Source organism: Lepeophtheirus salmonis, chromosome 11 (assembly GCF_016086655.4).
Source record: "Lepeophtheirus salmonis chromosome 11, UVic_Lsal_1.4, whole genome shotgun sequence".
Taxonomy (NCBI): domain Eukaryota; kingdom Metazoa; phylum Arthropoda; class Copepoda; order Siphonostomatoida; family Caligidae; genus Lepeophtheirus; species Lepeophtheirus salmonis.
The window spans coordinates 10331895-10359849 of NC_052141.2; the positions used below are offsets into that span (position 1 = coordinate 10331895).

At 33.1% G+C, this 27955-nt stretch overlaps 3 protein-coding genes across 3 annotated transcripts; 1 reads left to right on the plus strand and 2 right to left on the minus strand.

Moving 5' to 3' along the window:
- Positions 1–9745: 9745 nt before the first annotated feature.
- On the minus strand, positions 9746–18613 carry LOC121126035 (metal cation symporter ZIP14). The gene is made up of 5 exons (XM_040721326.2): positions 17757–18613; positions 13169–13333; positions 11842–11972; positions 11459–11776; positions 9746–11375 (listed from the first exon to the last, which is right to left on the minus strand). Exons 1-5 carry the CDS (start codon positions 18217–18219, stop codon positions 11076–11078), a joined length of 1377 nt encoding a protein of 458 aa, XP_040577260.1. The 5' UTR covers positions 18220–18613; the 3' UTR covers positions 9746–11075.
- A 2023-nt stretch (positions 18614–20636) lies between these two features.
- LOC121125898 (uncharacterized) lies at positions 20637–25609 on the plus strand. Its single transcript, XM_040721156.2, has 4 exons — positions 20637–20897; positions 20974–21296; positions 21383–25236; positions 25300–25609. The coding sequence occupies exons 1-4, from the start codon at positions 20839–20841 to the stop codon at positions 25384–25386; spliced, it is 4323 nt and encodes a 1440-aa protein (XP_040577090.1). The 5' UTR covers positions 20637–20838; the 3' UTR covers positions 25387–25609.
- Rad1 (Radiation insensitive 1) lies at positions 25399–26535 on the minus strand. Its single transcript, XM_040721157.2, has one exon. The coding sequence runs from the start codon at positions 26463–26465 to the stop codon at positions 25635–25637; it is 831 nt and encodes a 276-aa protein (XP_040577091.1). The 5' UTR covers positions 26466–26535; the 3' UTR covers positions 25399–25634.
- Positions 26536–27955: the final 1420 nt, after the last annotated feature.

Here is a 27955-nt window from a genome sequence, read left to right on the forward strand (position 1 = left end):
GTTACCTCTAAAAATTCAAAGAAGAAGGATCAACACAAATAATTTTGTATACTAGGGGGGTATCACAATATGGCAATATTATTAACGGGCCACGCCCCTAGAAAGGTTGGGAACCACTACTCTAAAGTATACATTATTGCCTATCTTTGTTGTACATTGATTTAAAAATGCATAATAAAATAAATATAGTTATAATATTTTCCTTGTAAAAATGCTATTTTATATGTAGAATAGCGGTAATTTATTTTCTCCCTCCAAAATCATTAAAAAAAAGCTGAAATCAACATGGGTCTTAATTCAGGTATAGTATATGTCTCACTCCCGCCTTCTCCTCGCACTTTAACAAAACCCCCAACTTTAGTTTTTATAAAATATTCAATATATATCGTTGAACCCATGATCTTTTTTTTTTATGTATCAATTTGGAAAGATTATACTTTTCTGTTATTTTTGAAAGGATTTATTTAAACCGCTTAGAGGGTAGAATGCATTAATTGAAGATTATAAATCCAGATTTTTTTTTTCATATTAATTTTTATAGGACTCGTAAATGAGGGATTTAAAAATGAAAATACAAAAACTTTTATTATTTATGACTCTTAACACATCCATAAATACATATGTAAGTACATATTTACAAATAATTGGATGTGTGTGTAATGTGTATGTACAAGTGAATTAGTGTTGAGGCTCGGTTCAAAATTTGTTTTTCAGACAGTGGACCCAAATTTAATCGTTTTCAAATCATGGACAGATTTTAAAAAATCACAATCTATGGACTGGATTTCCCTGTTCTTGATTTATGGACCCATTTTCTCTCAACTCCAAATGTATGAGTTGTACAGGGTTGGGTAAGAAAACGTGGACTGTTAGCTAATGTTAATTTTTTCATAAATATAGGAATGTTTAGTTATTAATTTTTGATATTCTGATTCAGCCATCCCTTGTGCATAAACACACTATGATATATATTTCGTGATCTCGTCATCATGAGTGAGCAAAAAGACAAAATATCCTAGATACTGAAGTTGAGATGGCGAAGAATATGGGCATTGTAAAGTGCTACAAGAGAAGCCAAAATGAAGAAGACCTCTTCAGGAAAGCAGGAAGTGAAGGCCACAATTTGAGGAGGGATCCGGAATTTTTTCCCAGCTTGGAGAAGAAGACGGGTAATCGATGAATCACCTTGCCAACGACTTCTTTGTGACTGTTAGGACGATTAGGAGGGCCGTGATTGACCACTTTTAATTGTCCTCATACACAGACTTCCTTCTAACAGAGGTCAGTATTTAATTATTTCTAGAGCAACCTTTCCAGTCCACGTTTTACTGTCCAACCTTGTACAAATATGATTTATGCAACACATATAACTTCAAATGACGTTACTGTAGGTCAATATTCCCAATTTTGAAACATAACTGACGTAGTTAACACTTCATCTATTACACCCTTACTTTGATTCTTCCCACGCAACCTTGCCCAAAATCAATTGTTAGTTAGCAAATTCTTCTTAAATAAAGAAATATTATTAAATGGTTGTTCAGAATTGTGTACAGCTTTTAAAGAGCTACTTCTAATTCAACCAATCAACCTTCAGAAAACGGATGAGAAGAAAAGAAGCTGACACATTGACAACTGACAACATATATGGCACTGTATATTTTTGTGCTAGGAGAGTAACACTGCTCAAGTCAATAAAATATCATAAGAGTCTTATATTGGTCCAGGATTTTCAGACGGAAGCCTAACACTAATGCGAGTAGCAATAACAATAGCTGATAAAATCGAGTTCACATACAGAAAAGTGTAAATAGTAGGACGTTCACTTCTTTTGAAATTAAATTTTCATTGTAATTACACTCACCATACTATTATTATTGACCTCCTTTTGGTGATTATCGTATAATAGAACCTCATTACGAATGAATTGACATAACAATATGATATGAGCATAATAGAAACATATATTTCCACATAAAAAAGTATTCACGGGCTCCAAACGTGGAAGTATTTCTTATGAGTATAGATGGGATTTGTGTAAGAGTCCAAGGAGAAGAAGTATGGTATTAATGCATTAAGACCATTGTTAATATCAGCTGCCTTTTTATGATTTTGAAGGGGAAAAATGAATTACTGCTAAGAAGAGAATAAATAACCTTGTACATTTAAAATTGCATTAGTTTAGGGAAAATATTATAATTATATTTAAGTTTATATATATTTATTTTATAATGCATTTTTTAATGAATTTTTTCTGAGCCTGTTATCAGTATTATTTATTTCTTGAGTAGAGAACATTTAAGTATAAAGTACTGTCCTATGTAATTTTGCCGCCTACATTTTTGGGGGTGGTAACTTTTGGCTAGATTAGATTTTGCCGCACGACATATTCGCCACCTTGGTATTTTTTATATATTATCAATTCGAACTTTACTGTTCTACCTATACCAGATTAATAATATAGTTAGGAAAGAAGAAAAAAGTAAAATAACATTAATATGATTTATAATTTCATTCATCAACAACCATTGATTAATAAATTTTATAGTCAGCCCTATTCTTCTTGGATTTTGAATTAAATACATTGAGTCAATCCATTATTTTTTGGGATTTCAAATATCATCCCAAAATGGAAGAGTTATTTAATTTTAAAAAGTTTGCTCGGAAGTTGTATGTTAAACTATAATTGAGGATCAACATCGAATTAATTCCAACCTATATGTCCTTGCGATATAAGGAATGGATATTTTTTTCCTCATGGTTTCTTGGAGCTATTCTAATAAGACGTCATGAAACTCTCCCAAACATTTTTACCAATTTCATTTTAGATTTATTTTTATTTCTACACACAGGCAGGTCATATTTTACAACATAGAATAAAATAAGCACAAAAAACAGCATATTGAAAAAAGCATAATAGAAATATGATCCGACAATTAAGTTGAAGTTTTGATTAGACCAAAATAGAACTGTATGAAATATCGCAAAATCAACATAACAGGGATCGATTTAATGATAAAAAAAAGGTATGCGAATAAAACCTTCGGAAGAGGTGGTGATGATTCATGCAATAATTAACTGATAAAAAAATAATCAGAAAACGTAGGATAAAAAAACAAAACAACTCATAACCTAATTTGCTCTAATATCGTGAAAATGTGTTCTTGTTTTGTACTTTCATTCAGAATTGGATCCAAATATATTGCAAAAGAGCCACATCGCCGAATCGTTTAATAGTATTGCTATTAGTGAGAGTTGGTCCGGGACATAATTTTATTCTGGTTCGGTCTCTACTGATTTTTTCTAGACCAACCTATACAAATATTATTGCCCAAACTGCGATTTGAAACCGTGGATCCACAATTGAAACTGTGCCCCGAATTTTTAAATTATAGACCGAAAATTAAAATGGTGCACCATTGTCTTCCAAGAAATACATGCTATGTAATTTCTTTTGTAAAAAGTTATTAGTTGTATTGCTACAGAATGATGTCAAACATCATAAAATAACTTCTAATATGAATAGGAACTTGAAAAACTAATACCAAAATTATGTTCTTGGAACAATAATACATTACGATAATTGTTTAATCGGATTATATAATATGTAATTAAGAGGGGATTAATTTTTGCAACCTTTGACTTGGAGGTCGAAGATTTTTTGAAATAGATGTCCTAGAATCTGATTGGGATATGCACAGAGCTGTAGTATTTGCATTCGGACTCAAGCCATTTGTAATGGACTCCAACTAATCTCCATATGCTTATTTTTCACTTCGATTTTAGGCTAAACAAACAATATTGGGGTAATTGATTTTTTTTTTTTTTGTAATTTAAAAAATTACCTGAAATGTACTTAATCACGTCTTTACCTCACTAACATAAAAATGTACGGTGTAATTTGTTATCAGCTGTCAATTTTATGCTTATTTTAAACTTCTCAGCGTTCTAGCTGAATGTTGATTGGTTGAATTTGAATTAGTTTTTGTTAAGCTGTGGCAATTATTAAATAATAATTCCATAGTTGGGACGATTTTGCTTTGACGAACTGATTTTGGGTCTTTTTCTTGGTTTTTTTTCTGAAGAAAAGTTGCGTTATAATTATAGATAACGACGTGTCAAATCAAATCCGCTAGAACAGTTTGTAATATAAACCAATAATATGTATTAATAACTCAGAATATGGAAGTGATCGAAACTTGTCACATGTCCACAATAAAGTTGAAGGGGACAATAAATAAATAAATAATAATGAGGCCATTTATTTTCTCCAGTAAAAAAAAAATTAAAAAATTTGTTTTGTCTGTCTGTCTGAATATATGACAACAAATCGCAGGGTAGATATAATCGAAGAACCCTATTTCTAGACGGTTGATTGACTCTTTCTCTATCTTTAACCATTTGTAATATATAATTAAGAACTACTGGATTGTTAAAACAATTTTCTTTTCATTAAAAAATAACATAAATTATAATTTGTGATATAGAGACTCATTTGATAATGGTCTCCAGTATTTGCATATGTTGATTTTCCGTTTATTTTTCTACTCTTTACACACAATGGTTATCACTAGTAACAGCTATGTCCCTTAATAGCCATACAGAATGGTGCATTTAAATAGTTTTATTCTTTTAGTTTATGTTATAAATATATGAATAAATTTCTGTTGTAGTTTTTATTTTATTTTAATTGTTTAAAAAAAACCGGATTAAAAATGTATCTATTAATTACTCACGCTCTTCAAATACAAGTACAATATTGACAACGATTCATTATGTATTAATAGTTTTTTATTATAACTCAGGATCTCTACACCATTTTGAAGCAATGGAATTGAAACAAAATACTTATTAGTTTATATTATTGGGAAATAATAGATAATAATTATTTTCCAGGTTTATTTGTAGTATTTTACCTTTACGCCATCTTACAGATATTAATGTTATGAATGTTTTTATGATTATTTGACAATCAATAAATGTAAAATGAAGCATTGATACTACAAAACAGAAGTTATCAACCTTGCTGGCTTGATTAATATCAAGAGGCGTTGCTAGCTTTAATCATTGGGAGGGGGGACTTAACCTCAAAAATTGCTAAATTTCAGACTGATTTGTTTGACCATTTTCGATTCCATGTGTGATAACACTAAAAACAGACTTATAAAAATACATATATATATTAAATAAAGAAATTGGGAGCTTCAGTAATTTTCCAGCCCCCTTCCAAAAAAAAAAAAAAAAAAAAGGTCAAGCGACGCCATCGTTAATATCCTTCATTAAAAAATTAAGTTAACTTTATCTTTATAGAATATCACATCCTAGTATAAGCCATAAAATCAGTTTTTAAATTGTTATCAAGTATGGAATTATTCATCGATTTCTTGTAGATATCTTTAATACGAGATGGTAGTTCGACTTCTACCAACCAAAGTTAAGAACACTGATATGAGGCAAGAGTAATTGACAAACCGACAGCTTACACAAAAATATAATTTACATTTTTTTGCCAATATAATATTGATCTTTTTTAATGTTCTTTTAATTGGTCAGATGGAGTTTTACTGATTAAGTATAAATATATGCTATAATATTATAATTAATCCATCTGACTTAGGAATGGTCTATGAAGGCCATATATGTAAATAGTGAAAGGTTGTATAAAAAATGTACTAGAAAGCAGGAGTAGGGGGGGGGGAATCAAATTCAATTGTAGCCATACAATGCATTCAGATATTTTAAGCACTCTAGAAAAATTAATTTGAATTTTCGGCAAAAAAACAAACCCTATCACGACAATTACTTTTTCTCATAAACGCTCATTTAATCAAATTTTACTTAAGTTTTTTTTATTTATTTTTCCCCCGATATATTTATCAAGTTTTAATATTTTCTATGATAAATTTTAAATATTCGATGAATCAAGATATAATTTATACTACAGAGTCCACTCCACCAATTGTGCCCTGCGGGAAACGACACCTCACTTCTTTGCAATTTATTCTTTTTGGGCTGAGATATAGGGCGTTCCTGACGACCGCCATGAGCCAACACTATAGCAGACAAGAACAATTAAACTATTGTATCACCAATATTTTAGTTCTTATTTAAATTATAAATTATGGAGCGAACTCTTATGAATTTGAACAACATTTAATTTTTCCCATATTACTTTGTCCCATAAATCATTTAATATACGTCAGAACTTATTTTGATTAGTTATGATTAATCTTCTGATCATATCTAAATCTTCAAATTCAAAGTCCTCTGTCGATGGAATCATTCGTTTAGTTTGAGAAGAGCAACTACTTTTACAGTTCTGTTTGAGTTAATTAAAAGAATGGCTGGTTGGCTAGGAAATATCCAAGATATCTTCAGGATATATTGTTTTTAAATCAAAATAAAGTTTTCTAATTTTAAGTACAAATTTATTGTATTTAACATTCATGGATGTTACTAATCGCCGGAAAGATTATATTAAAGAGAGTCTAATAATACATGGAACTATTCAATAAATTTAGAGAAAATTGACTCCCTGAAATGACGATGAAAGCAAAACTTATTGGGTCAATCCCAAGGCATATAGGAAATACAGGGTTAGACCATCATGTAATCGGACTTACTAGAATTTTCAATCTGATGTATTGTACCGACTGCTGGGCAAGACAGACAGAATTTGACAAAACACACAACCACTCATAGTTTATGACGTCACTATTGCTAAAATTATCAATTTAATGTATTTTACCGACTGTGGGACAAGAAAAGCAGTTTTTAAGGAAACACACAACCCCTCACGTTAATATTGCATGCGTGGTGGAAGTCAAACATCAGTCCTACACGTATTATGATATAACCTTGTATTTCTATTAACATTGGGTCACTCCTATATTTTGAGCAAAATGATCAATTATAAAGATATAATACATAATCAGGAGGCCAATCTTAATTTTTTTTCACTCAAATACTAACAAGATATGTGGTCACTAGAAATGTTGAACAAAAACTGAATTTCTTCTTTTTCAGAAATTAACAACCCCAACCCCCGGTGTTTTATACATCATTGTTAGGGTTGTTGGAATCTTTGAAAAATAACGAATTTGATTGTCCAAACTAAGCATTAAGAAATTGAGGGAATCGATGATCACCAAATGGAATGAATTTTTTGTTATCATTTAATTGTCAGGACGTAAATATTAACAATATTTTTTGAATAATTTGTTATTTTACTGCCTCATTTCTATATCTTAGAAATTCGTTAGAAATTCACATACATGCTATTTACAATTTGTTATATCCACCTTGTATATTGATATTCGTAACCAAAGTTTTATAATCTGACAATTAATATTTAAAACTGTTAATAAATTATAACTAACATTAAGACATTTTCTTGCTATTTTATTTTGATTAAATAGTACCAAGTGAAGCTATATTTTGGTGAAGGAAAGCTTCTATATGTAGTAAATTTTCAGATAAGTTGTAATGTCAAAGAATCATAATTGAGATATCTCATTAGTATGTTCGTAATTACCCATCTGCCATCAAGTATGATTTATGAATAAGGGTTTTTTTATGTCCGAAAGAAAACAGAGGAACCAGATAGTTGAAGTTGTATTTGCGGGCACAATTCCCACAATCCTAATAATTGTACATAATATACATTTTCTTCTCTAGAAGCCTGCGAGTGTGTTGTGTCAGTCCTTATTTATCCGATCCAGTCCAGTCTTAGGACCGGTCCTTAGGACTGTCGGTCTTTGGGACCGGTGCTTAACTGTCGGTCCTTTGAACTTTTCATAAAAATATCAATGGTTTATTTAGCTAAATAAGATATATCAAATATTTATTAAGATTATTGCACATATCTTGCAAAAACTATTATATTTTTCATCATAATACGAACATTATATTGTTACTTGGTTATATAGTATATTCTATTATATAACGAAATAATTAAAAGGAGGAAACACACCCTCATTCACGTAACAAGGGATCAATTTTACCTTCTTTAAGGACCGACAAGTGGGATTGGACTGTAATTTAAAGCATTAATTTTTTGAAAAAAAAAAATTGATGCGTTAGATTGTTTTTGGATGGGACCGGACTAAACTGGACCGTACTCCTCGGTTCACCGACACAACACTACCTGCGACTATCGAATCTACGGCAAAAAGAGGAGAAAAGGCCCAAAATAAGTTTTTCGTTAGTAAATTAATATCAACTGTGGAACTATTCCTCAATTCATAATAGATTATTTTTTATAGTTTAACAGACATAAATTTATGTAAATCAGGGTGACCATTTTTATATACATACATTAGTTACGTACTTTATGTTTACAAGTTACAGCTGTGTAATAAAAATCTCTAGGATAAAATATGTTTGAAAACAATGACAAAATAAAGTTTTTATTCTAGAAGAAAGTATTTTATTATGACAATTATTTGTTTTTGTAAAAGTAACTCGTCGTTACCTTTATTATATCACGCAACGTTTCTTCTAAAAAGAAACAACAAAAGATCAAAAATAAGTTGGTAGTTAGACAATTTTTTCCAAATATGGAATGATTATTATTTCATAATTGTTGGGAGTTCTTCACAGCTTAAAAGGAGGTAATTCTAATACAATAAATCAATGTTCCGAACACTGATTAGGAGAATAGAAGCATAAACATCCGCAGCTGACAACGAAATAGAATGTATATTTTTGTGTTGGTGAGCTAATGCTCTGATAAAAAAAAGAGTCGTTCAAACTAATAATGATTAAATATCTATTGAAAAATTATATTTTTTTTAAAGTTTTGTTTAGTTAGCAGACTCCAGAACAATTTGACAAAAACAAAGTATTTGATCCGTAAAAATATTTGTGCAATAAAGATTACATTTCTCATGATTTTCTTCAAAAATGAAAGAAAGCTATTATGGATTAAATATCGGCAGTTATACGTAGGGTTGTAAATCGTAAGTATTTGCTGTATGATAAAAATAAATCGAAAATTAACACTTTAAGCAGATGGGCGTCTCCAGGACCACTGTCTATGCCGTCAGAAAGTTCGAAACGTTGGAGAGGAAGAAGGTATCTGTCAAAAAGTCCAAACTTGATCCGGAGGTGTTAAAGAAAACAACACATGCAAGAGAATGTGCACTTGGTAAGGGGCAAACCTCCAGCTATGTTCCTTTTCCCCAAATAAAATATAATTATATGAAACATCTTAATTAAACCCGCATAATGAAAACATGTTTCAAATCTATTGTAGACTATTTACTTTACCGTTTTGTGAATCTTTGACCTCTTAAAATGTAATGGCCTAAAACTGTGACCATATACAATCTTCCAACCAAGTTAATTCCTAATCGATTTCTAACTTTTGCCGTAATCCTGATGGCCAACAGACAATCAATACAACAGAGAAAAACCCGATTTTTGGTCGGCCGAGGTAAAAAAAAGAAAGATCACGGCATATTTTACAATACTGCAATACTTTGTACCCTTAAATATTCGTATTAGTTAAAAGACATGTCCCAATGAGTGGACCACCATAATAAGTAGAGAAGCCTTCAAAGTATAATAATAAAAATTGTATTAATAGAATAGAAAGTTTTATTTATATACTTTTCATTTTTCTGGTTTGTTGTACTTTTTAAGTGAAGTAAAACTCTAAGTGATGTTTGACAAAATTTTCCTGTTTAGAATAAAACCCTAGAATGGCATAATAGTTAATACAAATTAATGGTCCAACAATATCCATAAGAAATATAAATTATTTATTCAACAATATTTTAAAAGACTACAATTCTTACAAGTATTAAATGATAACTAACTACAATAAACAATACAAAACGAAGCAGCTATCATTAGCTACAAGGCGTCTACTCACTCTAAGAATCAACAACTATCACAAAATTGGTTAGGTTCTACATAACATAAGATGATCAATCAGTAATATTTACGATCATTGAATATATCATTGTTATTTTTCTGGGTTAGTAATATTCTGGTATTCCTTTTACTAAGAGGGAACCATATACAAGAATGAGGATGGGTGCAAAAGCTGAAGCCATGAGATATAAAGAACTCCTCATGAATTCTGCATGGTATATAAAAATATAGGCTAATTCACTACTGTTATCTATAGCAACCACTATGAGTTACATCATTTTATACAACCGATATGACAACGGAATTCAAGACTTTACTAAACAATAAATATATAAATCATTTATACATAATCGTGTCTGCTCATTTGAGCGAGTTTATTTTGAGAGTGTCATATTAGTGAGATTCATTTGAGCCATGATAAATTTGGGGGAGCTTCTTTTCAGCAATGTTAATTTCAGTGACATTTTCATACTATGGGACAGAAGTATTGTTTACTTATGTTCATTTATAAATAAAGCGATTGAGAGTGGTGCAATCTTCTGGCAAAATAGTACAACTCCCACAAAAATTATATTATGAAATAAAAATAACCTATAGGCATGTTTCTCATATAAAGGGCACTGTCAAAAATTTTATGAGAGAGCAATATTTTTTAAACGACAAGCTACACAGTCACAGAGAATATATATATTTTTAGTTTACTCATGCTTATAAACGTTACAATATCAATTACGTCATTAATCACCAAAGTGATGGTTAAAATCGAATGCAATAACCCTAACAGGATCAGCTTAGGCCCATGTGAGATTTCGTCTCGATTCCATAAGTTTTGATGAAGGGAAGAATTTAAAAAAGTATGATGGGGTTGAAATGCTTCGATCAATGGGTCTTCGTAGTGAAAGATTTGGAAAAAAGTATGCACCTTCTCCGATCTTTCTCTTTGCCAATGTTATGAGCGTGAAAACTTTGATCTATGGGCTATTTTGCTCTCCTTTTTTTTAAATCTAATAACGACGACATTCATCTTGTAATGTATATAATATGAAAATATTGCTGAAATTGATCTCACTGAAAAGAAGGTTACCCAAATATATCCTTGCTCAAAGGAATGTCATTAAGATGACACTCGCTCAAAATAATCTCGTTCATATCAGTGCACGGCATACATAATATATACAGAAATAAAAAATAAACTATCAAGCTCCTATTTGTATGTCATCCTGGTATTTAGCTAAAAAAAATAAACTGCCAATCCCAATAAGAATCCCGATGTTTTGAATTAAAAAAATGCAAAGAGCTTCTTTGATATTAACTTTTGCAACTTTGTCAATTGTCTCATTTAATTCTGGAACCATGTCCACTAGGGAAATATAGAGAAACATCCCACCAGCGAGTGCAAAGATATAATGATTACCAAAGTCGAGTCCACTTAATAAAATACCAATGATGAGACCCAGATAACACGTACAAGCAGAGAGGAAGTTATAAATCATGGCCTAAAAAATAAAATAGGAAATTGTTTTACAAAAAATAAATATATATATTGTTGGTATAATCCACTGAATAGGCTAAGAAATACCTGTTTTATTGTCATTCCAGCATTTAGAAGAACAGCAAAATCCCCAAGTTCATGAGGAAACTCTTCACAAAACACGGCAATGGATACACTTATTCCAGTGAGAATTGACTCAGTAAAAGCAGCTCCGATGGAAAGACCATCTATAAAGTTATGTACACCATCTCCAAAGATAATCATCCATGCCACTGTGGCAATAGCAGATCGAGACTCTGGGTTTTCGAGTGACCGTACTTTTTCCACAGTTGGTCGTGAATCGTTTTCCGGTTTGTCCAGCAATCCAAAGGAGGCTTTTATAGCGGGTTTAGAGTTTTGATATACCTTCATAACAGCATATATGAGTTAAAAAACTCTGACAGAAATCAAATTGATAAATTAATTATTACTTGGTTTTTATCAGAGGCATTGTGTATGTACCCAACAACACATCCCTCAATGGATCCATCGTTCCAAGACTCGGGATCTCCTTCAACTTTTTCACCTGACTCAGCTTTTGAATAGGTATTTGAGGAGGTTCCTACATACATAAATGATAAAATAAATCCAAATAATAAGTAGACCATAGTCAGTGGCGCCGGAACCATCGGGGTATTGCTCCCTCGCCTTTTGTGGGATATTTATTGTTATCTTCATTTAATATAATAATGTTTAATGAACATGAGCGTTGTTTACTTATATTAGTTTGTAAGCAAAGCGACAGAGAGTGGTACAGTCTTGCGGCAAAATAATACAACTCCCTAAATAATAATGCGTTATAATGTAAAAAAAAAATAGGGAGCGTTGTAAATATTCTTCTCAGTATGTGTCATTTTTTTAAGCAACTAGTTCAAACAACAAACTTATATTATATCTTTTTTTAGTTTTGCTCATGCCTTATTGCACACATTTTTAAATTGTCTTTTTTATAAAAAAAAATAAGTTTATTCTTTCAAATTTAGTTTCTTCCAAAAGAGTTTAAAAAAAAATTATTTGTCAAATTTGCAGTTTATTCAAAAAACAAGAACATTTTGTCAAAATGGTAAAACAAAAAACCTTAGTCAAGCCCACTACCCAATTATATAATCCTCTGGATGGTCCTGATGGTGTTACCAGCGGCGTTGCTATCCCCTTTCTTTTTTTTTTTTTTTTTTTTGGGGGGTCTTTATCCCCCTAAAAGTTTCTGAAGCTCCTAATTTTTTTTAAGCATATTCTTATATATATTTATAAATCTGTTTTTAGTGTTATCACACATGAAATCCAAAATGGTCGAACAGATCAGACAAAATTTAGCCAGTAAATGTATAAAATAACCAAGCATGCCCCTATGATACTTCTTTGGGGCTTCAAGATAATTAAGAGCCTATTTTTGACCAACATAAAACCTCATGATGCATCTCTTTTTCTATTTACCTTCCTTTTCCTCTTCCCTTCTCGCGTTGTCTCTTTCTACATCCCTTTCTCTCTTTCTTTTTTCTGCCATCAGTCTTTGTTTCTATTCTCCTTTATTCAGCCCGTGACACAAGAACCCTCTGCTAATATATATCAAAAATAACCCTATTTATATAATTAATTACGTTACGGTGTTGATAAAGTTTGGACTACGCCCCCCCTACCCCGAATGATGAAAGCTAGCAACGCCCCTGGGCGTCACCATTATATGATTTGCCTTTTCTACTTGCAAATACATTCCAGTGACGCTGACCTTGGTCCTTATATTGGAAACCAATTTCTTACCTTGATTCAGATTTTTATATTCCATCACGATTTTCATGACTCGTTCGATAATAAAAAACAAATACACCCCTCCAAATATATATATAGATGTATTGAGGTATGCATGATGGTGGTAAAAGTCAGCTAGGAGAAAGGCTGAAGGTATTAGATGAAACAATGCTGACCCTATATGTAAAAATGAAAAATATATTAATGAGGGAAAAAATTAATATTTCAATTTTGCTCGTAGATTAATAAAATAAAAATAAAGTCATCAAAAATATGTCAGCCATAAATTAAAGTATAGTAATACAATTAATAATTACCTCATATGAAGTACAACCTTTCGTTACAATGAAAACAATAATAAATAAAACAAACCCAGGGTGTGTGTCATAGAGATAAAATACATAGAATAATGATGTTAATAGATGTTGACGCCTTCGTAGTTGACCAAAACATTCAAACTGTAGTAGTAATAAATAGGGGTATCGAAATATTTTATGTTCGACCCTCATTGTATTTTATATCTGACTATATTTTCCTTTATGGAACTTATCAATTTTTATAGAAGTTTAGAATGATTCCATACAAGATCAGGAGTGATTGATATATAAATAACTTTATTTTCCATTGTTTTAGTCAACTAATTTCCGGCTTCAATTTTTTTTTTTGCTCTGTATAAGCGCTCTACAGAGGCCACTACAGTATTTATAATACAATAAAATAGTTATGTATATATTTCAGAATATTCCTATTATTAACATTTAATTATAAATATTACTTGAAAAATGCATTGAAATTTTATTTAATATTGCCTCCTTTTGAGTGAACAATATCTCTGAACCTTTTGAAGGCGATAGTGCAGACGGCACGCACCGTTTCTTCTGGGATATCCTGCGTTCATGCCTCAGCTGCAGACATCAACTGATCCTTATTGGCCCCATGAATAGCATTAGCCTCTCTCTGCACTATATTCTACATTACAAAATCCAAGGGGTTGCAGTCTGGTAGTAAGGAGGTAGAAAGTCGTTTGTCCACAGCTGATCATAATTGGCTAAACACCACTGCAACAAAATGTTTGCTGTGTGTGCTGGAGCACTGTCCCACTGAAACCAGATATAGACCCATTAAATTCCTGCTAGATCATGTGCAAAACCTTATTGGATTAGCTCATGTTACGCTTAAGATACTCATGAGTAATAATTTGAATAATTGAGAAGATCTAGCTCAGAACTGGCTAATTACCAACTGATTTTGGCCTCCCCCCTCCAACTTTCATATAAAGGTTGTGTGATACAATAAAGTTAATGAAATTATTTATAATGCGAAATAATAGAGCCCTCCCTCTATGACCGTTCCACACAAAACAACGACTCATTTATTAATGCTTCAAATTATTGTTGTGTAAGTCATTATATAGGACTGAAGACTGCAGTGCAGTTCAGTCCTGCATATCAGTCCTAAAACTTATAAAGTTTGGTCCTTAATGACGTTGCTCAACTGTATTTCTTTTTATATTAAGTATTTCTAGTACATCTGGCAGTCAGAAGGATTAGAAAGTCGGATTCTAATCCCGATTGGATTTTCCATTATGTACTTATTTATATTTGATAAAGATTGAAGTAAACTCCCTACAAAATTGTCATCTCGTAAGTCTATGTACAAGATAAGTACAGAATGATACATTCACTTATATTTGAATGCAGTTAATGGACAATTAATTATTTTTCCACTCCTTAGGGGATATATACATTTTAAAGAAATGTTATATATAGACTTTTCAAAGGGGTACCAAGTATCATTTCACAAATATCGCATACAGGGTGTCCACTATAAATTGGATCTACTTTAAACTTCATCCAGATCCATAATGTGGATATTCGGGGTTAAATCATACTAATATAAAAGGTTGCGTGAACAATACAAAATAACTGCCACCACAATTGTTTTGACAACAAACAATAGTCATCATGGAACAAGCAAGGAGAGACGCCATCCTCGAATTGGCTCGCGCGGGACACAAGCCCTCTGCTATCTACAAGCTTCTTAACTACCCCAAGACCACAGTGTACCGGGTCTTCAATGCCTGAGAGGTTGAGGGGAAGGTCTGCCGTAAGGCCCACAACATGAGAAGTGACCGAATCCGCACTCCCCGCTTCCTTGAAGGCCTCCGAAAGTCCATCAAGGCGCAAAATAAGTTGATAGTTAGCCCATTCTTCCTAACTAAGGAATTATTATTCAATAATTGTTGTGAATTGATCACTGCTTAAAAGAAGGCAATTCTAATTCAATCAATCAACATTTAGAATCCTGATATGGAGAACTGAAGCAGAAACATCTACAGCTGACGAAAAAATACGGGCTATATTTTTGTGTTAGCAGGGTAACACCATGATACAATATTGTATAATTGACAAAGAAAAAGTTTTTTCACCTGAGAGGGAAGACAACCCTCTTGTAAGAATTGGACGAATATAATTAATTGCTATAATCTTTCAAAGTAATACGAGAATTAGAACACAATCAATATAATCTCAACTTCAAAATATGTATGCATATGCAATAATACTTCTAATGATTCACATTTAATTAATACTCTAGTCCTATTCAATTAACATGCTTAATCAAGAATCAAATATTAAAGAACGTAATGCTTGAAAGCAAAGGCGGAGTTTGAAATTTGTTCTGGCAGGGGACAATTTTTTATTTGTTATTAACTACGTATAGAACATTTACATATTTGTTAATATTTTAAATACTGAGTGTTTTTACTGACGTCATTAATTTATCATAATTGGAGGAAACAGCATTTTGGGGCCTTAAATTTGATATTTTATACATCAAATCAACAAATTCCCAATCAATTTTTATGAAACTTCATCAAAATAGATTTAAAAATCTGCAATGAATATTATCTTATGTCAATGATAAACACTGATATTTGAATTAACTCAAAGTAATATTTACTAAAAATGGCTAAATTTTCAATAAAGAATAGTTTAATAATTAGAGAAAAATATGATTTGTACAAATACAGTACAAATCATTCAAAGTAAAATGCTGTTCAATAATAAAGTATCTACCCTAGATTTCCATTTTTACCTCCGTCAACTAAGTTGAAGGAGGTTATGTTCTTGCCTTTTTTTGTATGTTTGATAGTCACCAGAATTACGACAAAAATCAACGATCAATTTTTATCAAACTTGATATGATGATTATGTGTGGTCACAGTAAGAGACATTACATTTTGAGAGATCAAAGTAACCCAAAACGTAAGAAAAACATAGTTGACCATTGATTTGTAACAAATTGAGATACATAACTCAATTTGATTTTAAGTGGAGGGTTTGTCCTCTAACGAATGCTTGTTTTAGCTTCCATTTTAATAGTTAATTGGTTGTCTACTATATGAAAATAAGATTGTATAACGATTTAGTAACCTATTTTTAAAACATATTAGGTTCATATTTATAATAAAACTGGGCAATAGAGGGATATACTTTTGGTAGACGATAAGGTCTTTGTATTTATTGGCCTTATTTTGACATAATCCAAAAGTTGACTTTTTTTCATTATATTAATGAAAAATTGTTTTCATTCTTATACGACTTTGTTCTCAGGGCCTCAAAATGGACGAAATCAAAATGATAACGTCATGTAAAAACAGGTTGTTGATGATCAGGGGGGCTGTAACTGTAACCAATCTCTTGCAAGATCCGCCAACGCTAGAGAGAGTGTGACTCAATATTTACCTTACTCTGACAAAAAAACGTTATTTTCTCATTCCTAATTCAATTCTTATTCTAGTATCTAATTAAGTTTTTTAATATGCTCATACACATGTCTACAACGTACTCGTATGTTGACAATATCAATCATTTCGATTTGTTGGTTTATTTTTTATTGATAAAAAGGTCTGACGTCTTTCGGCGTGCTCCGCAAATTTCTACTTCTGAAATTTTTTGGGGGAATTTTTATAAAAATTTTCGACAGATTGTTTATTCTTCAAAAATAGTTATTTTTTACAAAATGCTAACATTTGGCAAATAAAAATCTTTCAAAAGTTTTCACAGAACTTTCGCCTAAATTGATTTTTTCTTTCCATTTTTTTTTCAATAGCAGAAAACAGCAGAGGAACCTAAACTTATCTTTTTACCTATGAAAAACGAATTAAAAATGTAAATCTTGTGGGTCTTTGTACCAACATAATAACAAAATAAATTTAAAAATCGAATCTATTTTTAAATTCGGAATTAGAAAATAACAAGTTTCTTTTTGTCAGACCTCGAATATATTCACGAATATTTTTATAATATTGAAATTTACTTTTTTGATCGTTTCTTTAGAATATTTCCCCCCATTTAGGTAGGTATAAATAGTCATGTAAATCATGTGTATTTTTGAGCTGGCTCACTTTTTTAAAATTGGCACCTATGATATAAAAATAAAATCCCTCTATTAAGTTCATTTCATTGCTCCAACTTGGAAAAAAACCTTAAAAGTGTCTAATATATTCAGTTATTCGTCACTTATTACTCATTAGTAGTAGAACATCTTGAATTTTAGAAATGATTGATATTGCATAAATGAAGGTAAATTCGCTTACCTGTAAGAGATCCTACGGCAAGTCCAATCAACGAAGTAAGTAACTTATGATAAAAACTCTTAGACATGAGGGGCAAAACCCCCACCCCTAGTAAAGACGTAATACTGATTATTGTAACACAGAGGAATCCGTAGCCCCAAACAGCAGAGCGGCATGGCTTCTTCTTTTCTTCTACATCTTTAGTCTCTTTCGATAGATATGTTGAAGATTCACTGGCTAAAAGTATTGAGCATAGATTGTTTTGGCGAGAATGAGTACTGCATTCCTTTACGGCTAAGCACCATGGAACTTGACTTTCATCCACTAATTGTTCACATGGATTAGAGTTATTTAAAATAAGGGATAAATTATTCTCATAGGTCTCATTTTTAGCCCTCGTTGTAGGCAATTCCTTTTCCTCAATAGATAACCGAATGTTCCCTGCTATGAAGAAAAGTCCGAAAAGAGCGTCTGTGATTCTCATTTTCTTTTTGTGTTATATCGAATATATTTATTTGTCCAAGTTTCAAAACATTCACTTTTTGCAACTCCCGGAAAACTTCAATTGAATCACTCCAAACAAGATCTAACAAATAATCACATTTATTTCGTTTGCAGTTCACACGTAGTGGATCAAGCTCGAGTCCCTACATCCTACTGAGCACAGTTTAAAGCCAACTCACGTATATATTTTAAACTATTCAAAACACTTGATCAATTAAATCTAAATATTATGTTGGATCGATATAGATATATATATATATCAATAGAAATGTCTTCATGAAAGTTCTTACACTAGAAATGATCATATTTTGTGCATTATATTTTTTCTTAAAGTGGACTAGAGAAGCTGGCAAGTGAAAGAAGAAAATAATAATAAATGGCTTTCTCCCGTATACATTCAAGCGCAATAAAATAGACGTCATTGGATTTTAAATGAAAATATGTACATTCATATATATTATAAGAAGGTTTTAATCACAAGAGTAGTAGTTACTTTATACTTATAATTAGTTCATACTGATGAAATTATGTCCTTTGGACCTTGGAAATTGTAGATATAAAAAGCTGAAGATTACATGCATGAAAACTGGAAAGCCTGATCGAGTTCCCTATCTTAGTTTCATATTGGAATGCGGATGATAAGGATGGGGATCTTCTTCAGAGGCCTCATACGAGGGAGGGATTCAAGATTTTAAAATACAATTCCTAGACATCAAAAGCAATTAATTTCAAGGGTAGAGTATCTCATTCAAGAAGAATGACTCTTTTATCTTCCTAAGACGTGGGTATAAGACTAGAGTTGCAGGGATGGAAAGTTTACGAAAATTTGCTTCCGGAATTTTTAAATAAGTAGGTTATGTGATTTTGAAATGTTCCGAATACTTTAATGCACAATATTTTATAATCTTTACTGTAATAATTAGACATTGAACTTTTGATCACGAATCCATCCCCTTCGATCCCCCTCAGAAATATACATTAATTGTCATAATGCTCAAAAAAGGCTAATTTTCTGACTACAATTATTAACAATATACCTTCAGCCCAATAAATCTTTGTTTTCTAGTTCTGACTTTGATCAAACAAGGCTACGGAAGAGGGAGGAAGGGTTTTGATTTTCTTTAATTAAATACATGAATAGAAGTGGGTTATCAGGGGGCAGTGAGGCTACTATTCCTAGCCCACGACATAAGGGGACCATTTTTTTTATCAATGTTGGATTTATTTCTATACAAAGTATATATTATAGCTCATTTATATAATTCCTTTTCATTTATCTACCAAGATGCTTTTTATACATTAAATGTTAACTACAATTTACCTTAATATATTTTATTTTTAATAACATTCTAAATATTTTTGTCTATTTGTATTTGAGAGTAAGAGTAACAGTCAGACATCGATGAAATATTCAATCTCTATCTAACGAACCTTCAATTGTATAAATCGAATAATATTTACTCGTATCCAAATTTAAATACTACAATTTTTTAGTGACATTTTCTCTCTCTGTTCCTCACTGGATCTACGAGTCGATTGTTCTGTCGTTTTATGAAACTCCATAGTTTTTATATGTAGAAGTATATGATGATCTCATAAAATAACTGGATGAATTTATGTTTTCTTCAGTATAGAGGCAATGATTTACGAGGTACGAAGTCATAGATATTGATGTAAAGCGCATTTGCACATGTAGGATTTTTCCCGTTAAATAAGACGATATCTATCGAATGATGCACAAAGACTAAGAGGTGTTTTCCCTTTCACATGAAGTTAAAGGGAGGATCAGAAGACGTATTGGATATCCAAATGGAAAAATATGAATTCCCAGTAACGGAAAGGATGGGTGGATGCAGATGAAAATATCCGAATCATTCGTACGAAAGATCCATCCAAATCCCTATGAATTAAGTGCATTTGCACGCAGTTCACAACTTTTTTCTCTCCTTCGGCTTCTAGTAAAGTATTTATCTATAATTATTAATTATCACTTATCAGTAGTGAGCACCGACCTATATAAATAATAGTATATAATAGTTTGAACTTGGCTCCGTTGTGACGTCATCAAAAAAGTTGTCAGCTAACGTCAGGCAGACAGCGTTGGAAGTTTTTTATCACTTAATATATTTATTCTGCAAAATGTACAACGAATAAAAAAATACATCTCTCAACCTCGTTTGTTTGTTTCGTACAATTAATAACTATTATTTATCTTCTTCATCTCAATTATGCTTATGATTGATAAATAATGTAATAAAGAAATTAAAAATGGTTCTAAATAATCCATCGATATTAATCCATGACTAATCATATAGAATCTCTAAATGAATTGTTTTTTAGTGTTTTATGGTGGAGCATGACGTCATCGAGAAAGAAGTACACAATAACAACGTGAGAATGATGACGACATTTGAACTGAGAGGAAAACAAAAAAGAAGCTCTGGAAATGGAATCAATTAAACTTCAGAGACTACTCGTACTACAGAAAGATCAATGGAACAATTCCTAGATTGTCGAAATTAATGAATTATTTAAGACGTGTTTGTCCGTCCTTCTTTTTGAGAACAAAATGTGAATCCTTTAGATTGAATAAATCATTATGACAAACAACGTCAACAAAACAGTAAAGTCAATGAAGAAAAATCCTCTGGATGTGGAGTAAGTTTCGTTTACAGTAGTGTATACGTCTTATTTACTTTTGTACCTTTCTTTCACATATTTATTTGTTTTTCAGAGCAGGGAAATATCGACTTTGGGAAAAAAACCGTCGGGATCGTTTCAATGCTGGTCTCGAGACCCTATCCGCCTCCTTGCCAGACTATGAGTCTGGAGTTAGTAAATGGCCAAAGGCAGATATTGTCGAGCGTGCTATTAATTACATCAAGGCACTCCAAGCTCAAAGGATCCCGGATGACCTTCAACGGAGAATTAAAGGTCTTAAACGACAAAATTCAAAGCTGAGAGAGATTATACGCTCAAAGTTAGCTAAGGAAATGGATCAAAAAGAGTTCTCTAAGCTCAACTTGCAGGAAATTCAGTCTCTTATCAATAAATATGGTACATAGTATTCTATCAGAGCTCATAATCTGTAGTTACTTGAATTTTGCTCATGTCATTTATTAATTGATTTCTAATTTTTGCAGAAGAAGCTAAGGCAAACAAAGAGAATCATCCCGAGAAACCAGCTTTTTTACCAACTGGAGATGATCATTCATATTCATTGTGTAGTCATGATTCATCTGAACCCGATTTAGAAGTAGCTTCTGAAGAAGTAGTTGAAGAGTCATCGCAAGAAATAACACAAACTACCTTATCATCCTCATCACCTCCAACCCCCACAACAACAAATACCCCATTGGTTAACAGTTTGACTTTAAAACCAGTTACAATTCTATCCACTCCATCTGGAACACTTCTTAATCCAACTACATGGACTGTTCCTCATCATTCCTTTATTGCAATTGATCCCAATCCAATTATTTCTACTGTACCATACATGATGAGACCCTTAATGAAGTTAGCCTTACCTCGTTTATCATCTCGTGTTCCTTACATTAAGAAATCTCAGAAAAAGGTTGTGGAAAATAATGCTAAGAAAAATAATAAAATATGCAAAGGATTGGAAAAAATGAATACAAGTTCTGTGCAAGTGGAAACCTCCCAAGAAAATGTGGAAGAGATTATTGATCTAACACCTTCTGAAAAAAGTGATGATTATATGGATGAGTGTGACAAAAATGATTCATCAGAGTCGTTAGATTTGCCTTCTACTCATCTAGATGAGTTTGACTTAAAAGCTAGTAGTACTCTTCCAGATGCAATTTTAGCATCAGAGGATCCAGAGGAAATTGACAAGAAAGAGAAAACGGATGGATCCTCCAAAAAGGATGAAAAAGAATATGTTAAAACCTCAGGTGAGATTGTTGATACTAAAGACAAATCTGAAGAATCTTCTTCATCGTCACCGGTTACCAAACCTCAAGAAGTTATTCAAATTAAAAAAAAGAGCCAACCCGCCTCCGGTAAAAGTTTTGACAAGTCAGGAGGAAATGGGAAGTCAAAGTCAAAAAGTAGCTACAGTATTGCTGCTCTGTGTCAAATTTCTGTCAATATTGGTGGAGACCCTCTTGTAGCTTCTGAAACAATGGTTAATTCTCCTGGTGTTGTCTCATTGAATTCAGTCGGGACTGCAAGTCCCTCAGTAACCCCTGCTCCTTCAACACCTCCTGCCCCTACACCACCCATTGACAAGAAGGAAGCGGATAAGGTTATACAGGAACTCAAGCCTGTACCTCCTTCAGTTATTAAACAAGCTATTGATTCTAAAATAACAGGAGTTTGCTTGGCTCCCCCGCCACCTCCTCCTCCTCTTTCAGATACTTGCAAAGTAAAATCGATAATGACTCCTCATAATACTATCCCAAAGAAAGAGATACCTTCTTCTACATGTGTAAAGAAAAATGAGATAAATTTCAAAGAAGTAGACTCTTCTAAGAAAAGTATAGCTGCTCCTTTACCTCCTACTAAGGATAGCAGACTGATAGAACTCCAATATACCAATCATAATAAAAGTATCGAAAAAATTCAAAGTTATAAAAAGGATCCTTCCATGGTACAAGAGGTTAAATGTAGTAGTACTGTTGGTAGCAGCACTCACATCACTGAGAACAGTCAGAATAATAGTGGTAGTAACACCACTGCTTCAAATACCAAACAATGGACTCAAGAGTCTCAAATACATTCCAGTACTCATTATCAACACGCGCTACAGTCCTCTACAGTAACTCATATTTTCCCTCCTCCTGCTCCTAAAACAAATCCTTGCAACAACAATCCATCATTAGCTTTAAAGGAGTCAGGATCTCAGAATATTGGGAAAAACAGTCACTACAACAAAGTCGTTTCCACGTCATTGACAGGTGCAGTTCAGTCACAACAGTCTCATTCACATCATCAACAACAACGACAACAATCCCAAGTGATTCACCATCAGCAACAATACATACAGGGCTACACAACCACTACAACTAATAATAATAATCAAGCTCCTATACAAAATTCTTTATTACAACAGCCCCAGCAGCAAATTCACGAGCATCAAGAGTTTCATTACGGGAACAACACAACCATTCTCAATGAATTCCTCGGGCATCCCCTTCAAACCGCTCTTCCCTCAAGTACACCTTCGGCGAGCAGTGCGGCTCTACAATTTCATCAGGGAACAGGAAACAGTGGCAGTAGCAGCAATGAAGCCTTACATCGCTACAATTACTCAAGCATAACCCCCTCCAATCCATATCAAGCACACCACCACCATCATCATCAATCCACCACCGCTATCACCCCCGCCGCCAATAATCCAGGGACCGACTACCATCATCATAATCACCATTCCACAAGTGGTCAAGGAAATAGCAGCACCAATGGTAGTAGCAGTGCTAACAATCAGGTCCATACAGCGAATCATCAAAGGCAACTCAATGAGCAGCTTCAGAGTTCACAAAATGACCAATACTTTCCGTATAATCGATCATATTATACCTCGACACAAAATCAGTATGACCTACATGCTTCATCATCCACTTCTAAACAACAGCATCCCCAACAACAAAAAGTGTCTCAGCAATTAGTTCAACAACAACAGCAGCAACTTCTTCAACAGCACCAACAGCAATTGCAAGCTGTGGCATCTTTACAAATGAACTCCACGGCTATGATGCAGCCAAACACTTTTTCGGTGAATCAATTAGTAAGCAACGCGAGTAGTAGCAGCAGCAAGAGTCAGCGAAAAGGCTCCAAGAGAGCCTCCACATCATCTTCTTATGAAGTATCGAATAAAAAATCCACTCGGAATCCTGGAGTAGCAAGTACTAACGTTAGTCAAAGTTCTTCAGCCGATAAAGACTCATCGAGTCGTCCCAAAGAAGATAAAAAGTTGTCAAAAGTAGGCCCCTCATCTTCACGATCATCTTCTACGTTATCTCTTAAAGTCCCTTCTTCTTCCTTACCAAGAAAGGGCAACTACTCAGCTGAGAGCCTCATCATGGATCCTTCACAGTACACACATAATATTGCTGCCCTTGAATATCAACAAATGCAGCAGCACCAACACCAGACTAATAAGACAAAAATGGATTTTAGCTCAGGTTGGACAACCACACCCCCCTCAACCACTCCTTCCATGATGTTCCCTAGTATCGAGTGCACGACATCTGCTGCAACTCAATTCTGTTCCATGAGTCCGAGTCCCTTTCCTCAAGACTTGGAGTTTAGCATGTTTATCTCTGGAAACGATGCCTCTTCTTCCTATGTTTCTCCCTCGGTGGCGGCTAAAAACAACTTTAAAGCAAGTGCTAGCGTCGTGGCCTCTGGGCATAACAAGATGAATAACAATTCACAACATCACCAAAATTTACTATTTGATAACAGTAATATCTTCCCTTTGCCAAATCTTACCCCTCCTACAGCTGTAGAAGATCCTTATGCAAGCTTTATGAACTCCTCATCCCACCACCATCACGGGGCATACAACGCATCTTCCACCACTTCAAACCAAAAACAAAGCTATAATAAGCATTTTGGATCGGTGGGAAATTCAGGGCGCTTCCATTCGGACTATTCGACGGCTTTGAACACTACCAATTCAAGCACCAGTAGTACTAGCAACAACAATAACTCAAATCAAGTTGCTGCCTCCTCGTCTTCCTTGGTCAACTTCAATCTAAGCACCATTTTCCCAGAAATTAATGATAAATTCGCCAGCTCCGCACTTGTTCCACCTCTAACCATCCCACCTCCTCCTATTCCTCCTTCAACATCTACATCCACTTCACATTCATCCTCTTCCCAAACCTTATCTTCTTCATCTTCCTCAACCAAAGCAGCATCGACCATCATTCCTTCAGTTAGCTCTACAAACTTTCGTCAGGCCCCTGCTTCAACCTCAGAATTATTGCCTCATAGCATTGCTATGCTAGGGCACGGAAACTCTGGGCAGGTAGGGTGTTCCATCTTTTTGAAAATTGTTTGTAATCTTTATTATTTTACTATTTTCAAATAGACAGCATCAATGGCTTTTAGTGGCGGTGGGAATATTTCTGGACTTAATTTTCAGCATCCTAATCAACAAACATCGTCCCATCAATAAAGAATCTTCATCAAAGTTTGAATCATATAATAATCTATTATGTATTTTTATTCAAATAAATATAAGTAAAAAATTTATAAACACCTATGTGGCAGTGTGGTATACATTAATCATCTTCGTCCTCCTCTGTAGCACCAATAAAGAATCTTACATCAAAGTTTTAATCATATAAAATGCTATTATATATTTTTATTCAAATAAATATAAGTAAATAACATATAAACACCCTTATGAAAGTGTGGTATACATTAATCATCTTCGTCCTCCTCTGGAGCACAATAAAATTCAAGAAAACTGACTTCCGATTCTACTTTGACAATGAACTGAAAACAAATGAAGCATCGTTCATCGATGCGTATTGATACCTTCTCTGACATACCAATGGGTTTAAATGCATGTTTGAGAAGGGAGTGCCTGTATCTTGCCGTGGTGGGACGTCGAGCCATGAAGGAAGAAACCATTTCCGAGTCGGAAGGTATATCTATGATCACTTTCCCACCAGAGCCCTTTGTTCGAATTTGTAGAAGGGACTCGTCTGTATAAAAATAAATGAAGTCACTTGTGGAATCAATTTCATTAAAGATATCTTTGAACTTCTCTGCATTCAAAATAACCTTGAAGATCACTTCATCTCGACCGAAACTAAAGTCAAGTGTTTCTTCAGAGTCTTGTGTACGAATAACGGCCTCAGAGACGGTTCCTTGGTCCTCAATATGGAGACATAGCTCATTGCTGCGTGTACTATAATGCAATTGAAGTTGTCCCGTCTTTTGAAAAATATTAAGGGATTCCAAAATGAGAGGAAGTTGTAGCTGGAATGAAAAATTACTCGTCTCATCCTCAGGAAGAAGACTAAACACGTTGAAAAGGTTTCTTTGAACAAAAGCATTGCCTTGAAAACACTTTGAATCTTCTACCGTCACTTTGATTCCATTTGGGCTTATGAAAACATTGCCGTCATCTCGAAAATGGACCGCTTTGATAAATGTGAACAGGGTTTTTGCACGAAATAGTTTAGCACGGAATTCCCCACAAGTCCCATCATCCGCGTTTGTCAGATCCAGTTGGGAAAAACTCATGTTCAAATTGTTGTTAACACAATATTTTAAATAATCTATATTTTAAATATTGTGTTATTATTATTTTTTTTTAAATAACAAAATGGAGCGCCATCTACCTAGTCTTTTAAAGCCTTCTTCTTTTTTTTTTTTTGGGGGGGGGGGTTAACCACAAAATTTATTTTCATTCATAAAATTTCTAGGGGGGACCCACGCTACAATGGTAGCTTTCAGAATAGCCTGTCACAGATGCTTCCACATAGACGAGCTTGTCCATTCTCAAATAGATAAAAATATACTTACAATCATCAATGACCAAGGAAGGACTTATGAATTTACTGTTATTAATATTAATGATAAACTTGGCTTAGTGAAATACTGTAAAATGATGTCATTCATTACATGTCAGCAAGGTTGTGCCCGGTTGAGGCTAGAGGGGGGGGCGGTTAGGAAGATTGAGGATTGCTTTCCGTCTACACATTTTTCGTATTAAGGGGCCTTAAGTGTAGGGTTGCCTTGGTATAGCAAAGTTTAGGAAACCCTGACTTAGGAAATATTATAGTTTTGATAATATAGGTCCCCTACAAGCTTATAGGCTATAAACAGGTTATAACAGACCGCGATCTGAAGTTATAGTTACTTAAGAAATATTATAGTTACATATTATAGGGCCCCGACAGGCTTAGTAGCAGACCTAGCTCCATAATCTACCACAAGCCTCCCTCCTGTATTTACACTGTCCTGGTTCCTAAAAACCCTTTTCCAGATCCATAAGAAGTCCTACAACTGCATCACATGCCAATGTACAAAAAAAAACTTTAAAAAAAAACTTAGCTTTAATCGATGAGTCAATTCTCTAATTTATTTTCTTATAATATATATTTCATTTTATTTATAAATTCTACATAGGAACAAAGCCCAAGAATAAATAAGCGATAAGCAATATATTATGGTCTCTGTTCGACTTTGCCGGTTCTAGTGGTTCAAGAACGGATTGAACTGCAAATACTGCTAGCCCTATATACAAAGCGTTAAAACTACACGGTAATTTTACCTGCTAAACAAATTAAGCATTTCTTAAAAACCATTAGACTTAGAAGCACAGTTTAAGAGTTTAATTTTTTTTAAATGACGCTGGATTAGTTTCAATTAGGCTTCAGGTTTACCTTTGAGGTCAAAGCGAAATTATTATTATTATTTTTTGTATAAAATACAATTAACAAAATTGATAGTGGGCCAGACACAAATTGGCAACTTTGTACTTCCTCTATTTGTAAATTGTTCACAATGGTATTTATCTCAATGGCCAACTAGAAGTCTGACCCCAACTAATTATGCATTATTAGAAGGATCAATTTACGTTGTTTTAAATAATATATGAGTTAATCTTGCAAGTCTTAGTAACTTCAAGAAATTGTCAATTTCTGTGGACAATTAATTTGCAAACATTTTTTTAAGGTACAGTACATATTTTTCCACTCATAACGTTATCTAAAATTAGAAAATATTTG